The 19,401-nt window shown below is 36.6% G+C and overlaps 1 protein-coding gene across 10 annotated transcripts in view; it reads left to right on the top strand.

Annotated features, from left to right (window-relative positions):
• Positions 1-19,401, top strand: part of CYRIA (CYFIP related Rac1 interactor A) — a 61,098-nt gene that overhangs the window by 35,952 nt on the left and 5,745 nt on the right. For 6 of the 10 annotated variants that reach the window (XM_064448087.1, XM_064448088.1, XM_064448078.1 and 3 more), the window contains 8 exons: positions 4,542-4,621; positions 13,948-14,069; positions 14,975-15,080; positions 16,009-16,145; positions 16,229-16,306; positions 16,579-16,695; positions 16,792-16,871; positions 18,735-18,861. In XM_064448087.1, the coding sequence (XP_064304157.1) occupies positions 4,552-4,621; positions 13,948-14,069; positions 14,975-15,080; positions 16,009-16,145; positions 16,229-16,306; positions 16,579-16,695; positions 16,792-16,871; positions 18,735-18,861 (837 nt within the window). In that variant the 5' untranslated portion in view covers positions 4,542-4,551. Of the gene's footprint in view, positions 1-4,541; positions 4,622-4,805; positions 4,886-13,947; positions 14,070-14,974; positions 15,081-16,008; positions 16,146-16,228; positions 16,307-16,578; positions 16,696-16,791; positions 16,872-18,734; positions 18,862-19,401 lie in introns of all 10 variants that reach the window. The other 4 variants (XM_064448086.1, XM_064448085.1, XM_064448084.1 and 1 more) reach the window with 2 other exon arrangements.

Here is a 19,401-nt window from a genome sequence, read left to right as displayed (position 1 = left end):
AGCGGGTCCAGAGGAGGGCCACAAAGATCATCCGAGGGCTGGAGCTCCTCTGCTGACTGAGAGGCTGAGAGAGTTGGGGTTGTTCATCCTGGAGAAGTCTGAGGGGAGCCCTTATTGTGGTCTTTCATTACTTTAAGGGGGATTATAGGACAGATGGGGGCAACCTGTTTAGCAAGGCCTGCTGTGACAGGACAAAGGGTGATGGTTTTAAACTAAAGGAGGGCAGATTTAGACTGGATATAAGGAAGAGATTTTTTACAATGAGGGTGGTGAAACGCTGGCACAGGTTGCTCAGAGAGGTGGTAGATGCCCCATCCCTGGAAATATTGAAGGTCAGGTTGGACAGGGCTCTGAGCAACCTGTTCTGGTTGAAGATGCCCTTGCTCATTGTAGCGAGGTTGGACTAGATGACCTTTAAAGGTCCCGTCCAACCCAAACCATTCTATGATTGTCATTCCTGAATTTGGGAGTCTCTGTTTCTCCTAAAACTCCCAATGGAGCTGCTCATGAGACCACTCCCAGCCCCACTTCGTTAGGATGATCTAAATGAGTTTAAGCAGTAGGTATTTGCTGATCCAGCTCATTTTAACAAAAGCCTTTTAGGCTGTGTTTATGTAAACAGGCAGGTGTAGGAAATAGTATCTGGCAAAGGAGCGCTGGTGAGAAGGGTTGAGCTGGTGAATGTCTCTATCTTCACTAACACGAGGTTTAAATGCGCTGATGGGTTTGAGTTGGTACTGATCAAATCAGTCCTGTAAAGGAAGAAGAAATGAATTAGTACTTCTCTAACAATTTATATAGTACTATGGCTATTATTTGAACTCCACACTTCAAAATTATGTAATTGCTCAAAACTGTGTGTAAACAAAGAATTTTAAAGAGTTAAATAAAGGATATATATCTTTAGGTAGGCAATACTTAGTTGGTAATACTCAGTTTTGAACATTTACTAAGCTTTCAAAACTGTATTTCAGTTTATAATAAATACATATTTCAGTATATTTTCAGTATATGTATATAAAATCCATGTCAGATTTGAAGGGTTGCATTTTGTTTTGTTTTGGAAGGGTAGTATTTTATTTATCACAATCCAAAAATAAACTGGTTGTTTTAGTGGAGGAGAAGGAATTTATTTTCCCATCCTAGATAATGCCTCTAGAATGTCAAAATTACATTAATGCAGTTTTAGGAACAAAGCGATCTGTTAGAAAATCAGCCTGTGTTATTTTGTTTAAAGCTCAACATTTTTAAATGTGCGACTGGATAATAGTATATAAAATGCAAAATGCTAAACGTACCTTTTTGTTTGTTACTGTTTTTAGGGTTTATTTACGTCTGTATACCACTAATTAAACATTGAGCATCAAAAATCAACTAATGAGCTTTAAGCTGTCGGCAGTAACTTAGAAAGTATTTTCTGTCTGCTTATATAATATTTTAGAATAAACTTTAACAGTTTGGAAAACAGTAGAAAACATGAAATTGCAAACACCATTGTCCTGTCAACATGTCACCATTCTTAAAGCATACTGTTAAAAATCAGAATTTGAAGGGATTTGGACACTAAAGAGAAGCTGCTATCATTTATGAGTGCTGCAACAGCAATATTTTTATATATGTATTGGGTCTTATTTAAACTGATTTAACAGTAAGTAAAATAAAATGCTTTGCAGTTTAGTGAAATTGAATTTTATGCTCTTCTGATTTGCCCCTGTGCGTCAGCTGTTTATTCGCATACCTGTTACAACTGCAGTATATATACTGACCTGCTCAGAATGTATGTAATTAGTTACTCTGAAATATCATTAAAAGTTATCCTGGAAGTGACTTGCGGTTGCTGAGGTATGGAATACATCATTAGAGTTTCCAGGGAAAGACAGTTTAGAAGATCAAAGTACTGGGAAGCAGCAAGCTATAAAGAAAACAAAAAATCAGTTTGGGGCAAGGAAATGTATTTATTAGCACTTCCATTCAGGTCAAGGTTGGCCTTTTAATACAGAGTTAAAAACTTAGTGTTGAATGATGAGTTATAGTTTTAAGTGAAAGTTTCTTGGAACTGGATCTTGCTTTTAGTTTGTTTTTTAAGAAACCATAAAGAAATTATTTCAAATCATAAAGAAGTAAAGCATGTTTAGCAGCTGCCTGAACTGTAGCTTCTAGATGCTGATGTTGAACATCACTGTTTTTGGGTTGATGTACACTGAAAATAGATTGTGTCAAACCAGTGCCCTTGAGATCATTGGAAAATGCTGGCTGACCATGAAAATGGGTATGAAGTTTGTGGCAGGGTTCTTGTTTCCTGCTTGTGACCGAAATAGCTGAATCAGATTCTACATAGGGATTGAAGGAGAGGGGAATAAAATTAAAAACAAGCTAAGAAATATAGTAAAAGTTCAGGAAAAATACTCATACTTAGAAACCTCTAGAGCCGTGATGTGCTGTATTTCTGTAAGAAGGATCAGAAACTAGAGCTTGGGCACATGACCTCAAGCTACTCAACACACATGAGGGAGCGTATCCTCCGGTTTTTTGGCAAAGGGAGCAGCTTTCTCGCTGTTTGAAGCATTCTATCAACTAAACGGGTCTCTGGCTGCAGTGCTGACTTTGGCAGTAGAAGAAATGGTTGGATACTGTCTGAAGATTGAAGGCAATGAGGTAAGATATGGCTTAAAATGAGCTGAGAGTGAGGAATGCAAACTGAGTCAGTAATTTAGATTGTAATAGTATTTCATGGTAATATAAATTGTTTCTTTCAAGGTTATGAAAAGGAAAATAAGTGTATGCATGTTATCTTGTTCGTCTTACATGATGCTGATAAAATGTATTATACCAGTGTGATGAAAATGTTAAATTATTGAAGATACAAGGTTTAATGCTGTATAAAATGTATATTGCTTTGTTTGCATGTTTTCCCCTTTGTAGCCTAATCATACAGTGCAATTCATACAGTGCAGATCTTGTTCTGAAAGTAGAATTTTACATTTTTTTCCTGCATACAAATGGATGTAACTTTGTGAATAATGGAGAATGTTTCTTCATGTTTCGATATTGTGTATGCAAGATGTTGCTAATTGTAAAGGGCTTGACAGTCTGCTCACTGGATTTGTTCTGGAGGGAAAATTTTGAAGAGTATTAAATGCAAAATAAAGCCATTTGTCTAACAAAAACCTGGTTTACATGAAGCTGCCTGCTCTGAATGGATTATTGATTAAATTTATATCATTTTATGGAATCACTGTGACTGCTTTGAAATCTCTAAGCCTTACATTACCTTCTTAGGTTTTCCTGCTATAGAAATATAGCCCTCAGTTGCATATAGAAGTTAGGGTGGTTGGCACTTTTCTTCTGTAATGCTTGGGGGAAAATTTGAAAAAAACTTTGTCTCCTCATATGGAGTATCAGCCATGTACGTGCATAGAATATTTTTTTGTCGTCTGATTTCTTAAGCGGGAAAAGAGTTAAACTGAAAAATAGATGAGCGTCAGATGTGAGCCCCAAGAGCCGTGGTTTAGAGTACTGAGAATATTTATTTCTGAAGCAAAAATTTTCAGTTTTCAATCTGAGTTTCAAATCTAAAATCACATTTTTCTATATCCCTCCAGGCAAACCTTTTTATCCTTATATGTGCTTTTCATGGATTAATTTTTCTGTCTTGTAAGAAAAAGTTTAAGTTTGCAAAAAACAAGCTATACTTTTACATAGTTTTAGAATAATGTATCTTCCTAAGGACGGTACTGGTAAAAAAAACTTTTCTTCAAATCTCCTGCCTTCTTGTCTTCCATGGAGACTTGCTTTTTTGAGAATTGGTCACTTCCATTTGGGATTTTTTCATAACTTGAAATGCAAAGATTTCCAAGATGATAAAAGATAGGAATAACAGATAAAAAGATAAGAGTTTGAACTTCTTTTTCCCCCCTTCCCTCCTTTTTTCCCTGATTCCCCCCCTTTTCCTCCCCTTTTTCCTTCTTTCTTTTTCAAAAATGCATACATACAGTTTTAAAAGTTGCAAAGAGCCAGCTTTTTAGCTTTTCTTTGATAGATTTATATAGTAATATTTTATAAAACCTTAGTGATTAGAAACAATTAGATTATTTTTTCCTTAAATGGAGTTATTTTCATGAAATAACATGGATTTAGGCTAAAGAATCCAAGTCAAGGATTACAACCTCATTTTTCCCTCTGGAATGGTACTGAGTCATCTTGAGTCCAGCATTTTAGAGGATTTGCAAATACAGTTATAGTACTGAGATTGTTTCTCTTGCTAAGTAAATAAACCCATAATTATCTGTCTGAACTTTGTGATTTTATACTGATGTTTAAATTCCAATTTGTTGAATATCATTATTTCTGTATTGATCCAAGGTCTTACTCTTTCAGTCCCCATGAATAAATATCACAGAACTGACCACCAAAAATGTTTCTCATGGTCCAGAATGAACTTGTCATAATGTTTAATATATGATGCAGACTGTGTCAAGCCCTTAGTTGTAGTATTCTACATTTACGTATATAACTGTTTACGATTTTGTTGCATTTACTAGGTTTGCTGGGATGGGTAATCTTCTTAAGGTCCTTACCAGGGAAATTGAAAACTATCCACATTTTTTCCTGGATTTTGAAAGTAAGTTCAAACAATTACAAGACAATGAGAGAATTTTTTCCCTGACTTAACAGTGAGCTAAGGAAAAACTTTTTAAGTTCGTTTGCAGTGTATATTTTCCAGCACAACCAATCTGTCCAAGTCCTTGTCTCTAAAATCATCTGTTCACTCAGGACTCCTTCTCTCTTCCTTTTCTATTTTTCAGGAACCAAATGGGAAATCTTTTAAAAGTTCTCACTTGCACAGAGCTTGATCAGGGGCCAAATTTTTTCCTTGACTTTGAAAGTGAGCAAAGCTTCTTGCCTGGCTTGCCTTCTTTGCTTATTGTTTCCTAATAAATTGCATGTGCTTACGCATCATAAAGCAATTCAAAAGGGATTTGCAAACAAATCGAATTACACTTCAGTTGAGTATTACTTTTTGATATTTACAAAAGCATACAAAATTATTTAAATTCATTCTGAGCAGAGAAGGGTGCAGAATGATATGTGTGCAAGTAAAATCTTACCTTGAATCAATTTGAGAACATTTATAAGCCATTGTTAAATTTACATATGGCTGAACTTGACTTTGTCTTTCTTTTACAAATCAGGGTTAAAAAAAGTTTCATTATGTTGCTTCCTTGAATGGAAATATATATTGGAAATATAAATAAAAAGTTGAAAAATTTTAAGCAGTGGAGATGGCACTATTTTTGCCCGGTTCAGTGGTGACTGAACTGGGGTTATTGCAAGTTTCTAAAAAGTAGTGAAGTGGTCAAAGTGTATGTGCTTGATTGCATCTCTCTTAATTGCATGGTTATCAGTTTGCAGAACATTCTAATTTCCTTGTTACATCTATATCTGATTCAAAGCTATTTCACTTTTGCTGGTTACAGTTTCCCTGCATGTCCTTCTAGATGTTGTCTTGAAAACTGGTCATCAAATCCTTACATATGGGTTTAATCTTACTCCACTACTTAACATGAAATGCTTTTTATTTAAAATGCTAACAGCGTGTGATGTGTTGTCTCTTAATACCTTTATTCTAAAAAAAGAAAAACATTTTGAGAGAAGCCAGTGTTTTTAAAAGAACTTTGTTTTGAAACATGATTTAAGAGAGAATTTCAGGTGATTAGGCACACGTTTTATCACCTTGAAATAGTTTTCTTGAATCACTTATTCCTTGATGATTTTTCTGGGAAAAAAAGTTACTGATGTGATATGAGACTGTATGTGTGTATGCACTCTGAAGCACTGGTTCAAAAAGTCATTTAAATGCATACTTAAATCTCATTAAATTGTTCAAACGTGCTTTCTTGGATGAGAGCTAGAGTGTATAACTTTGCACAAATTTTAATCTTCCCATCTAGATCATATTTACCTCATTTTGAAGGATCAGTTTTAAATTATGAAAAAAAGGTAATCGGTTAGTTTCAATATAGGAGAGGGTACTGCGAGCCGTATATCCCTTTTTCTTTTCTATGTCATCTGACAATTTTATGGTAAACCTGGGATGTCAAACCTTTATCCAAACCACCATGTAATTCTTTTCTATCAAACTTTCGAAGGCTTTGGTGGCACGCTGTGGCTTTGCCAAGCTCTTACGAAGGTTTCCAGCTGCTCTGAGCTTCCAGGTTTAATCAGCCCCATCATGTCCTGGATGGTAAGAAAGAACTCCTGACCCAGGCTGCAGACTTGGCAGGAAACAGATGGCCTGGCAGTGGGAGATCTTGGTAGAGCGGAGCTGGTGGTGAGAGGGGGAAATATCTGTTTTGGCAGCCTTGGCAGCAAAGGTTGTGTTTTTTTTTCCAAAAGTGCATTGCCAAGAACTGATCAGAGTGAAGCACCCTCTCCTATGGGAGGTGACCAGTGGTTAGTGCAAGCACTTGAGCACACTAGTCAGGAATATCTAGCGTGGATATCTAGAGAGGAACAAAACTATTATTTCCAAATTTCAGTGAATTTGATGCTCCTGAGCAAAACGGTAAAATGTTTTACTTGTGAAATACATACAGTCCTGGAGGTTTTCATGGCACAACTGTATTGTGTCGAAGTGATGTGACTGAAAACACCTGTAACTGTGTGCATTGGTCTCCTTTCATTAGCCATTGTATGGTGTAAAAGGACACCTTTGTTGGTGGACATAGATAAGAGCCCGCTTGTGTGCTCGCTGGATGTGTGGCTTTCTGTGGTCTGAGTTTTCAGTTTGAGTTCATGGATGCAAATGGCCACTACAGTTGGCCATTTGGAGGATGAGGGGTATGTTGGGTTGATGTGTTTACTGTATTTTATTATTTGCATCAGCATATTGCCTTCTAGTTTCTGTGTATTTTTTCATTAGCCATAAGCTGAAATCTCAAGTCTGTCAGCACTGCTTCTGAAATGTTTACAGAGTTTTTGGATGCTCCTGCTGTGATAATTTTTTTTTATTTATTTTGCTGCTTTTCATTTGGTACATGTTGTACCTGAAAGGAGGGTGTGTGACATACTTCCTCCTGCTGCACATACAATGTACCACACAAATTTTGCTTAAAAAACCAGAAGCAGCCTTTTTCCTTATATGCAGCAGTAGAACAGATACAATCTGTCTCCGTGCCTCAAAAATCAGAGGCTTTATGGGCTGATTTTTGTCAAAAGTAATGCAAGTGTTTATATAAAGAAAGTGGGGAAAGAACATTAAGGTGTTAACTTCATTTGACAGTTGGCTTAATCTGCATTACTCCAAAGGGGTCATCCCATGGGTGATACTTTGCCACATAGTCTCATATTCTTGTGCTAGAATTAAAATGTACAAATACATGATTGCACCCATCCTGAATGATAGCAGTGTAGGAAAATGAACTTGCTAACAACTAGCTGTTCAAAAAAAACCCACCAAGCTACCACCTTACCTCTCTCTCCCACCTACTAAGTATTCTGCCAGTCAGGTGAGGGGGATGTGGATGATGGTGTAGTTGGAAGAGCCCCAGCAATGGCACATGAATGGGAACAGAAATGCAGGAGAGGGTGGCAAGCAGTGGTACAGATTTAGATAACTTAGGTCAGTCATGAAGGTACACATTAAGGTCAGCATAGTAGGTTTTTATTTTATTGTTTTCCTGCATTATCCTTAGTTAATACACATTTTATGGGCAATGTGTTGTAAGGATGAGTTGTTCTGTGCAGCAAAAATGAATTTATTTTCTGGTGATTATTGTTCTCCAGGGCCGAATTCTATTTCGATGAAAAATTTTAGGAGGACAACCTTGTATTGCATCTTTTGAAAGATTCCATTATGGCTTTTGTTTCTTTTAAAATATATTTAATTACAAGTTGCTTTTCATCAGTTGCATGCTCACTTTTATATATTTTCACCAACCTAATTTTATCGTATTTAGCCTCTTCTGTGCAATTCTTGAGGTCTTGAAAAATGTGCAGGTAGAAACAGGAACACTCTGGAAAAGTTAAGTTTTCTCACCTAATTCAAAGTTGTGGGTTTTTTCAAATTCTGCCTGTGCTATATTTGAAAATGGAAATGAATCACAAAACAAAAAGTAGTTTAAAAATTTCACCTTCCAGGTTTTTTTTTAATACCCATTTTAATTTTTCCCTAGAAAAAAAAATGTTGAAAATCATCTCTCTTTCCTCCCTTTCCTGCAGCTGTCTATATCATCAGTTGCAACTGTTATGACACCTTTTACTGGCATTGTTCTTCATTCCAAACTGGGAACCAAGTTTCATAACTCCATGGTCATACCTGAGAAAGCTTGAATCCTGCATTAATTTCAGTTAATGCTGTATAGCAAAAGCAGTTCTGTATGCTCTCCGGTAATCACTTCATAGTTAGGCAGTTACTCTGGGTCTGAGCGAGGAGGAGCAATTTGAAGATCCATTCAGTTCAGCCTTGCAAGCAAACAGGAACAAATGAGAACTGTGGTAACTTCAGCGAGTGATATGGAGGATAGTGCTCTCCTGTGCAGGTGAAAAAGTGTTTTCTTTGAGGTGAAATGTAAACTATATGCATTCAGCCAAATTACTCTTTTCTAAGGTCTATTGAAAGGTTTGTGTAAAGAAAAAGTTCATTCCCGGGAAGTGAACTGTGGTGCTGTTTTACACTTGCATCTCCGTGTGGGTATTCTTAATCAAACTGCTACGTATTGGATTTGATTATATACCACTTACTTTACTTTAATTCCTTTTTAGCTCTCAACTTGAAAATAATGTTAGGAAGAGTGAGTGCATGGCAGGTCTTGAGAGTCTGTGGATTTCAGGATTTCACGAGCCCATGGGGCAAATTCTCTTGAAATGGATCTTGTCAGTTCAAGAACTGCTTTTTCTGTAGATGTTGACCTTGTTTAAATTAGACACAGGTAAATGAATTCTGGGTATTTAAGGCTCTTCCCATAGCAGCTTACGAGTGCTCTTTTTTTGCAGAAAATCTATTGCCAAATTACTGCTGCCCATAGAGGGCCTTTTTTGGGTAAAGTAAACAACTAATTCCACATGAATTCTTGGAAATAATTTGAAGGTTGAGGTAACAACAATTTGTTTGAACCTAAAAGACTAAAGCTTATAGATTACTGGGAGGAGATACCCTGAAGTGACATCTTCTCGTTGGATACAAATACGTTTTGTAAGATGTATAACCTTAACATTAGCAGGTTCCCCTTTTTCTAAATGTTATCTAGTTGGGCTTGTTTCCTGATCCTAATTTAATCCCATCCCCCCAAGAATCAAGGACACTCACTTTCTAGGATTTCCCCCCCATCCTCAGAAAGATTCATTAAATTTTCAGTGATCGTTGTTCATGTCTGACTAAAAATGTCTATTATTAGAAAATATCTGGCAGCAAATCAACTGCCCACTTTTTGTGTAATAGGATATTAATTAATACCCTCGCTCTACAGGCAACAAGGCTGGAGATGTGATCTGTATCCAGCCTGTGGAAGAGTAAACTCTTGTCTCCCGTGCTGCAGAGTGTGCCCTAAGCAAGAAGCTAGGGCTCAGAGAGAGGCTGTCCACTCCGTGTCTGCCGCGGGGCTGCGGCCTGGCACCGACATCCCTGGCACAGCGTTGTGCCCGTAGCAAGTACTAACAATTTAGGGAGCTTCGCTTTGTTCTGGCTAGTTGAGAAAGGGCAAAATTCAAAAATCCATTGTAGACTGGAATTTTGGCTTATATCATGGATAGGGTAGTGTTTCTACATAATACCCTTTTTTTAATGTATGGAGTAGAGCAGGTTCTGAAATACTTTATTCACTGTAATTGTAATGATGCCTTTTATCTTTTCCAAGGGCATGATCTATCTTTTCATCTAATTGTGTCCCAGATTGGAATGGGAAAAATCATTGTCATGGTGACAAATCTGAAATAGGACTGTAGCATCATACTGTAACACACACACACACACACACTCTCGCTCACTCACTCACACATACACACTCACACACTCTCTCTCTCACTGGTGGAATTACTGGCCATGTTCAGCAGTGGATAGGACAAGAAAAGGTGAAAGCAGAGTCTCTAAGACATCTGGATTTCCTCTCTATTCTTTTGCTAGGCTGTTGAGGCCAGGTGATTATGATGTTTTTGATAAATATGATTTCACATTGAATGAAATGCAAGCACTAACCAGCTTCAGTGGGAATCCTCTTAACTTGCCATCGGTTTGGCTGAGGGTGGAATAAAGTTCTGTGCTTTTGGTTTGCATTTCAGACACAGAAAGGGTGTATGATTTGGAAGCACTTCTTTTAGTACTGTCTTGTTATCTCTTCATTAAAATTAATTATTGAGATATACTTCATAAAAATTAGTTACTGAGATATTGTTATGCTTAAATTTGTGTTGGTAAAGGCTTCATATCCATTCTTTCTATATTTAATCTTGTCCTATGACTACTAATGTCTTACCTACATAGCAGTTTCTATGCTTTTTCTAATGCACACTTGGTGAAGAATAAGGTAGATATGTAGTGCTGTTAGGTTGGTTTGTTTTTTTTGAAACAAACAGCAGGTATTTTCCTAAGGAAAAAAAAAAGTATGATTCCACACTCCCACCCTGCCACACATCTTAAATATTTAATGGATCCACAAATGGACTGTAGTTGGTCCAGCTTTCCCCCTTTTTTTATGAAATCTGAAGCCCCATCCAAAACATGGAATAGACCATGTATAAAGATGAAAGAGAGCATTTGTTCATGGAATGGATGAATTATCAAATCTTGGTTATTTCTGGTGGAGCCAATGGAATTGCATTTCTCTGCAGTGCTAAATTTTTTGCTTTCTGAATTAAAATTTGCTATTAGAATCTGTATATGGAAGAGTCAAACCTGGTCTGACTCTTGAAATAATTGGTAGAGGATTCATTTAGTTGTCAGGTTTAGGGTTCACATTGGAAACACTCAGGCAAAGGGAGGTAGAAGGGTTTCCAATTTTGTCTTATTAAAGACAGTGTACTCAGAATGCTAGTCATGAGTACTCTAAACACTCAGACTTGAAATGCAGTAAGTCTGGTGATTATGATAACTTATTACTGAGAGGGCTTGCATTCAATGCGGATTAGTCAGTGGCTATGATTTTATTTATAAGTGGGATCAAATTGCTTAAGCACGTGCTGGTTCTCTGGAAGCATGGGGATAAGAGGTGAGCACTGCCAAGCAATGATTCCACTCTGTGATTCAGGAATGGCATTTTTTTAACTTGGAACAGAGAAATGAGTTTTGGTATTGTTGGAATAGAAAACAATTTAAAAAGCCAAAATCCCTCATGAAGTCGTCTGTATTCCTTTTAGTTGTTGTTGCTGTTATTGTTGTGGACAACAAGATGAAATATTTTTCAAAGTAATGGATTACAGGTATTTTAGTTGACCATTTGTGGCAAGATCTTCATGTAAAATCTCTTTTGAAACATGGCCATAACAGAACATCTGTTTGCATAACATATTTCATAAGTAAGATGCATGATTTTTTACAAAAGCCTGAATCATTCTCCCTACCTTTATTTTTAAGCTAAACACTTTCAGCATAAATATAAACTGCTTCTGCAAATGCAAGCTAAGCCTGTTGCTCTGTAGCCTTTGCAGCCCTCTTCCTCTCCCTTTTTTTCCCTCTTCCACCCACCTACCTTCTTCCTACTCCTACTTCGCCAGGTGCTGGGATACTACAGAATGCTCAGTGGGTCCCAAATATTCAACCTTCCCCCAGCTTCCAAAAGGTGAATTGGGAAAAACTGAAAAAGACCAACCATAATGGATTGTACTAAAGGCCATTTTTAAGTCCCAAAGCGCTGAGCAGTCTGTAGTGTTTACATATCTATTAGGGGCTAATATTTTTTAAAGCAAAGAAATTGTGAAAAGTTACATAGAAGTACCTTGTTAACCAACCCATGCTTCAGGTGACCTGAACATGCAAATTTTACACTCGTGAACTGTACTAATAAATCACTTATTCTCCTTCATGTCTTAATATTTACTGAAAATGTTATTTTAATTAACTTTTATTTAACTATTACAATATAGATATTGATTTATAGGTGACCCCTACCTTCCCCCTACTCTGTTGTTCTATAGTATGTGACTGTGTAGCAAGATCACCACTTTCTTCTTTAAACTGAGAAGTGTTTACTGTTTTGTTTCTTTATCACAAGATGACAAACCCCTTACAGTGTATACCTGAGATTTCTTGCAGCTTGGGGAAAGAACCAATCAGTAACACTGTAAACTTAATGTGTCCGATAGGTTGGTTCAACAGCCGTGTCCCTGCTGGAGTTTTCCTGTTTGGGATAGTTTTTCCCTTTGGTGCTACTTTCCCTTGCTTTTTAGAGGATAGTGGAATTTTTAGTAACGTGAAGTATTTTGGATATAAAACCCAGCTGAGTAAGCCCAGTTTATTTTTACTTTGACTCATTCTCTCTTTTAAACAAGATGAGGGAAAACTTCCAGAATAAAAGGGAAGTCAAGTCAGTATTGTTTCATGTGTCCAGTCTCATGGGACTCATGGTGACATACAAATATAGAAAAGATTTCAAGTATTAGTTGCCTCAGAGCTACAGACACAGTTGTCTCAGCCATTTAGTCTGGTTGGTGCAAGGTCAGTAGATAACTTGACACATTTAAACAGATTATCCTAACCTGAAGCATCATGGAGAAAGGCTTTGAGAAGCCCGCTCTTTCCATGTTCTCCAAAGTGAACCAGTTCATTTGTTTCTACTGGGGAGTGGGTAAATGAGTCACATACTGATATATGGGTGGAGAACAGGGTCTCATTTCTTGATGAGACTAAGACAACTAAATAGAAAAAGTATTTTTAATATTTCTTGTTTATTAATGTAGAGAAGTCTACAGTAGCTCTTCCTACTCAGTGAGTTTTGAACTGAAGGTATCTTATTGCTTTTAATTCAAGCAAGGAACCCTTAAGTCCTAAGTTTGACTTCAAAGTATTTTTTCTTCCATAAAAATTAAAATTCTATCTTTATAAGTTAATACAAATTTAAGAAGAAAAAAAATGTGTCTCTGTAGAAACCTGGGACAATGTGATCGTTTCTGTAAATACTGGCTACGGTTCTATATATAGGTCATCCAGTCTTTAGTCTGTGCCAGTCATCTTTATGTTTTAAGGCAAAAGAAGGCAGAAGATCTCTACCTTCTCTAACATGTCAATGTTCTAGGGAAAACATCACCCCCTGGTATCACACTGTTGTGAAAACCCCATTGGATGGGATTTGAATGGGAAAATTGACCTACTTCCAAATCTCATTTCTCTGAACAGTAAAGGTCTACAGGTCACTCCCACCCTGAAAAACTGATCATTGACAGGGATTTATTTTAGTAGAAGGAATAATCTCTGACATACATAAGAAAAATGTTTATTTTTAACAGTATTGTATCTGTGTTTTACAAAAGGAGAAATAAATTACCCTTGTTAAGGAAGCGTGGATGAAAGTCAAAGTGGCATAATATCCCACTGCTCCATCCACTGAAAAGCCTGATTTTATCCCCAAGCTGCAAGAAAAGTGAACAATCCTTTGTAATCAAGCTGTGGAGCTCAGGAAAGAGAGGGACATTTTTGCTAAAGGACTGACGCATTATCCTATTTTCTGACAACATTGCTTTATGATACTGCTTCACTTCAAAATGCTGTGTCTTGAGAAGAGGCATTATGAGCCAGAGCATACAAAACTTGTACTGTTTTTCCTTCCTTGCTATAGAAAAGAAATAACTTGGATGTTAGCAAAATGGCAGCGCAGTGTAATTGTGTATTTTAAAGAAACACATCAGAATGGAGTTACACATAGTCAAGCTGGATATAATGTTGTTAAGCAGAACTGAGTAATCTTGCCGTTTGTATTGCAGCTACCTTTTGACTTTGTGTATTTTGCTTTTGTTTCTTAGATGCACAGCCCACAGATGGAGAAAGGGAGGTATGGAATCAGATCAGTGCAGTTTTACAGGACTCGGAAAGTATGCTTGCAGACCTCCAGGCTTACAAAGGAGCTGGTCAAGAAATTAAAGACGTATGTTTGTTAATGACAGTTCTTTGGAAGCAAAATCAAGCAAAACTCAATGTGCTCCTGCTTCTGTTCTGTATCCAAGCCCATTCTATGAAACGTTATGAAAATCTTCATTAAAATTGTATTTAGGAAATACGTTACAGATTAGGTGTAACATAGAATATAAAGCCCTAATAAATTATTAAATGATGGCTGTTGGAACTTCTTTTAGGTTTCCTATTGGTATTTAGTAATTTTTTTCACTTTGAGAAATATAGGAGTCAAAGTTGAGGATGCAGAAGACACAATACTGAGATATCACAAATACACTGTAAAAAAAAAAAGTTGAACATAGTTGTTATTCTGTGTAAGTGAAATAATGAAATACAGTAAATCATAACCTTACATCCACTTTGCAGGCATCTTATTCTATGAAACTGGTCACGAAGTACAGTTCTGAACTGTAATTTAGAACTTGGCTCAACTGACCAAACCTTTCCCTTTATCAACTTTACGGTTACTGTTCGTGTGAGCTGTTGGTTACTGAAGAACCTGAATATGTTGAAGATTTCAAAAGCATCAGAATCTTTAAAAAAAAAAAACACCTGTTTCTGTAACCAGTAATCATACAAAAGGCCTCCTCTGGTGTTTCTGCCATATTTTTTCCCCAAATATTGTGATAAAACATATTTCTGTATGTCAGTGGTGCATTCAAATGGATAATTTTAAATAACTATGTTACAGGGGGAGAGGAAAGGTGGAAAAATGGTATTTTGGGGGCTCACTAATTTCCTACTCTGTGCAATGTAATTGCTCATAATTATTCTGGTTTACAATACTTTCTAAAATAGTGAACTAGAAAACTTCCAAACCATCTTTTGTTTGTTATTCATAGATCACAGTTCTTTACAGTATTATTTTCATTTCAGGCAATACAAAACCCCAATGATATCCAGTTGCAAGAAAGAGCATGGAATTCAGTATGTCCTCTGGTTGTAAGGCTGAAGCGCTTTTATGAGTTTTCACTCAGATTAGGTGAGCCCTGTATTTATTGAGGCACATTTTTAATCTTCTTTTATTTTCAAAATTGTCATAGTTTGTTAGTTTGTCACCTAAAATAATTTGTCGCTTAAAAATCTGCATTATCTAAATGGAGCACAAGCAAAGAATGTGATAAAACTATATAAGGTTTTTCTCTGGTGCCCACCAGTCTTCTGCACTTCACTGGTCCATTGTACTAACTCGTTGTACAATGTCATTTGGATCTTTCATAGATTTAAAAGGAGTGTAAGCCAGTAATATTTTGAAACTTCTATAAACAGGGGTAACGGGGAGAAGGGTATCAGTAAACTATCTCACAGGGTGAAAATCCAAAGTTGGGCATGTTTTACACTGGCTTTGTCATCCCTACAAACCCCAAAATGATGTAGTTACTCCTTGAATTAGGACTCTGGAAGAGAACCACTGTGCAAAAATTTATGTATAAAGTGGGAGAGCTCCCCATGCAAGGGAATTCTTCCACACCATCCTGCTTACTAAGTCGTTCCCTTTTTGGGTTAGGCTAGTAATTATAGCCATGGGAGCTGAACTAGCGCCTAAGAGTATACTTTTAGTAACAGAGATGCCACAATAATCTCTATACTGGCTCACTGGGGAAGATGAAAGAGAGAGTCGAATATCTAAATGCAAGGAAAATGCTTTCTCTATAATTTTTGATAGGGAACGCAGATAAAGGGTGATAAAAAGGGGAAAGAGCTCAGTTATAGGAAATTGAGAGAAAATGGCAGAGAGCCTGAAGAGGCAGGTGTCTTTCACTAATGTTTCTCACCTTAGAATGGTACAAAAAAGCATTTCTGTTAGGGCTCTGGATGTTCAGAGGGTTCTTTCCCTTCAAACAAAGTATATTTAGATATAAAACTTTGTCATAATGTGATTAGAATTTGTGCTTCTGATTTTTATTCAGAGAAAGCCCTGCAGAGCTTATTGGAGTCCTTGACGTGCCCACCTTATACGCCAACCCAGCACCTGGAACGGGAACAGGCTCTAGCGAAAGAGTTTGCAGAAATCTTACATTTCACTCTTCGTTTTGATGAACTTAAGGTTAATAAAATCTTTTTAATACGTGCTGATTTTTTCCATGTATTTTGAACCGAAACTGATTATTTCCTATGTCTTCCTCTAAGATGAGAAACCCAGCAATTCAGAATGACTTCAGTTATTATAGGCGGACAATAAGTCGCAACAGAATAAACAACATGCATGTAAGTAAATACAATCTGATCTGTTTTTCATACTGAGGTATTTATCAGTGTGAATTTATACCATTTGTTGTAATGTTTTTTCTTTTCATTCACTAGCTGTCATGTTCTCTCCTTCCCACTGAGAGTTAATCAACACTCTGGATGAAGTGATTAGAGTGCAACTATTCATGCAACAATCTGCTTGCTGACATGAGCACGCACTGTATCTTTTTCTTGCTGCTGACAAGACTTTAAAGTGTTTTACTGACTATTTTTTCTCAATTTTTCATCAGCTAGACATTGAGAATGAAGTAAACAATGAAATGGCCAATAGGATGTCCCTGTTTTATGCAGAAGCCACACCAATGCTGAAAACACTCAGTAATGCAACTACACATTTTGTATCAGAAGTAGGTAATGGGGGAGAAAAGGTCTATATATAGACATTCTTGATTTTAATTTTACAAGATGATTTACTGAACAATGGCTGTTTTTAACCCTTCTAGAACAAAACGTTACCAATTGAAAATACAACGGACTGTCTAAGTACTATGGCTAGTGTATGTAAAGTCATGTTGGAAACACCGTAAGTTTTACCTTAAATCTTGTTTTTCTTGTATGAGAGAATTCGTATAGTATTTTAAGTAGCCACCTGGGATAAACAGATTTTTTTTTTCCAAATTAATGCCTGTATGTTTGCCTTAAGTTGTTATCACATTTGTATACAAAGCATGACCTGGTATTAGAAAGCTGTGCCTTCTGTTTTAACCACCTTATGATATTTTTCATGAATCAGCATTGAATTTTGTTAGGGAGAGTTTACATGGTCAGCCAGTATTTGAACAAAAGGTTAAAATGCAAGTGTAACCTTATGCACTCATAGGCTTCTGTGTCTTGTCTAACCAGGGCCATAGGCCAACTGGTGTCTCTTGATTGCCCATGCTGCTCGGTTATTAGCACACTTAGGGCCAAGATTTTGGCCTTTGCAAGTGGCGCTTTCACAAATGATACACGAGGACTATTTTGAGGATCAGTTGTGTAGAGCTTTTTTGGATGTAACCATCTTATCCTGTATATGAGAAACTCCAGCTGTGTGGAAACTCTAGTTATTTTCTTAGCTGCTAGCATAGGTATAGCCAGTGGGGTTACTATTGTTATGCTATGCATTTAGTCAAGTGGTTTTTAGGTTAGATGCCTCTTCAAGTGGAAAACACATACAAGACAGAGTCAAGGTAGCCTTCCTGTATTTTAATTGTTTGTTCACGGTGCCATGGAAAGGGTAGAATTCCTGAGGTTATTGTATTTGGTTATGAAAATTCTGGAGAAGTATATGTATGTGGTGGCACTCGCCTCACAGCCCTGGGACATCATAGAAGTAGTCACTGAAAAGTAAACTAATGTGTCAGCCAGTTTTTGGCAGGAGTAGAGGAACAGAAAGTTGTGAGTCATCTACCAGAAGATTATCTGATATTTAGTTCTAATTGTGGGATAATGAAGAATTTTCATCTCAAAATGTCTGTAGCCTTTAAATCTGTTCATGTTATGATGCTGTGTTAATTAAACAGAAGAATAAAAGTTGAAGTTACTGTAAACTGAGAGGTAATATAGTACAGATTTTAGTATTTTTAATGATATGTTTCAGTGAAAAAAATCAAGTTTTATGTTGAAAACCAATGAATGACAGTAGGCAAATCTATGTATTATCCATGCAAAATAATACTTGTTAGAAAAATTGTGTTAATTTATGTTTTTCAGGATTTCTGTTATTCTCTAGTTTGTTTTTCATTTCCTGATGATGGTTTCAGGGATTAGAGCTGATAGGGGCTGTCAACTGTGCCATCCTTATTCTTATTTTGGAATTGAAAAGTCAAAGAAGACCTCTTTGGAATGAGTTTAGTGTAGTCCTATCTAGTGGGCTTCTGCATTTTAGATGCTCCGTGAACCAGGGTTGCTGAAGTTGCCTATGGGCTTAGAAGAGAGAGAGAGCAGGCAATGACTATGATCCGCTTAGGTGAAGCCCTAAACTTACTAGCTGCTGCAATTAGATCCCACTTAAATGTTAACTGTTTCAAAGTAGGAATTTAAGCAAAAAGAGTAGCTTTCCTTTGCGTTTTGATATGTTGTGTTTCTAAGATTAAACAGAACTAAATCAGTCTCCATCATTTTTCATGAACTATGCAAGTCTTCTGTGAAGCCATCAGCTTAGACATTTTGCTGAACTGAGGGTCTGAACTGTGAAGAGGTGTTAGAAGGGGTTTACTTATCTTTATTTGCTTTCTAGCCTTCCTTCTAAATTGACAAGGACTTACTCAATTCAAAGATCTTTAAAATCTTACTAAGATTCATCTTCAACTTTCAAATACAATGTTCAGATTTTGTGCACTAATAGCCTAGTTTGCAAAATTGTCCAGTAGAAAGTCAAGACTGTTTCCTTTGTTCTCTTTTCCAGAGAGTACAGGGGTAGATTCACCAGTGAAGAGACCCTTATGTTCTGCATGCGAGTAATGGTGGGAGTTATTATTCTGTACGATCACGTTCATCCTGTGGGAGCTTTCTCAAAGACATCAAAGATTGATGTAAGAGTGACTTTTCTTTAATACTCTGTAGGTTTGAGAATACTAGTCTGCAGCTTGTTTTCAGCCAAGCTTATGACTTTGTATAAATCATTTTAGTTACTTTTGAATGGCAAAATTTAGAATTTATCTTCACCTGTGTAGTTCAATATATCAGCCTCTTTGAAATTAAAATAAGGATCGCTCTTTTTTATCTGTGTATTTTCTTCCAGACACAGATACTCATTTGTCTTTGTTAGCTCTGCTTTCCTGCCGACTGTGTGGTTACACTAAAATAATCTTGTATTTCACCTACCCTGGAATAAGTTCTATGGTCATAATTTTTTATTAATCGTGTAATTTATGCTGAAATGCTCATCTTTGGCAGTAGTTCTGTTGTAAATAAGCAGAGATTTGACATTGTCTCTGCATTGTCTGAGATCTGAAGTAGCAGAACTGAAATATTATTGTTGTAATGCTGATAATGAGCCTTCAGTTTTAGCTTTGGCATGATAGTCACACCAAAATCAACCTTATTTTTTCATCTAAGATATTACAAGCACA

Source organism: Phalacrocorax carbo, chromosome 3, assembly GCF_963921805.1.
Source record: "Phalacrocorax carbo chromosome 3, bPhaCar2.1, whole genome shotgun sequence".
In the NCBI taxonomy this organism is placed as follows: Eukaryota; Metazoa; Chordata; class Aves; order Suliformes; family Phalacrocoracidae; genus Phalacrocorax; species Phalacrocorax carbo.
This window is presented reverse-complemented; position numbering and strand designations above follow the sequence as displayed.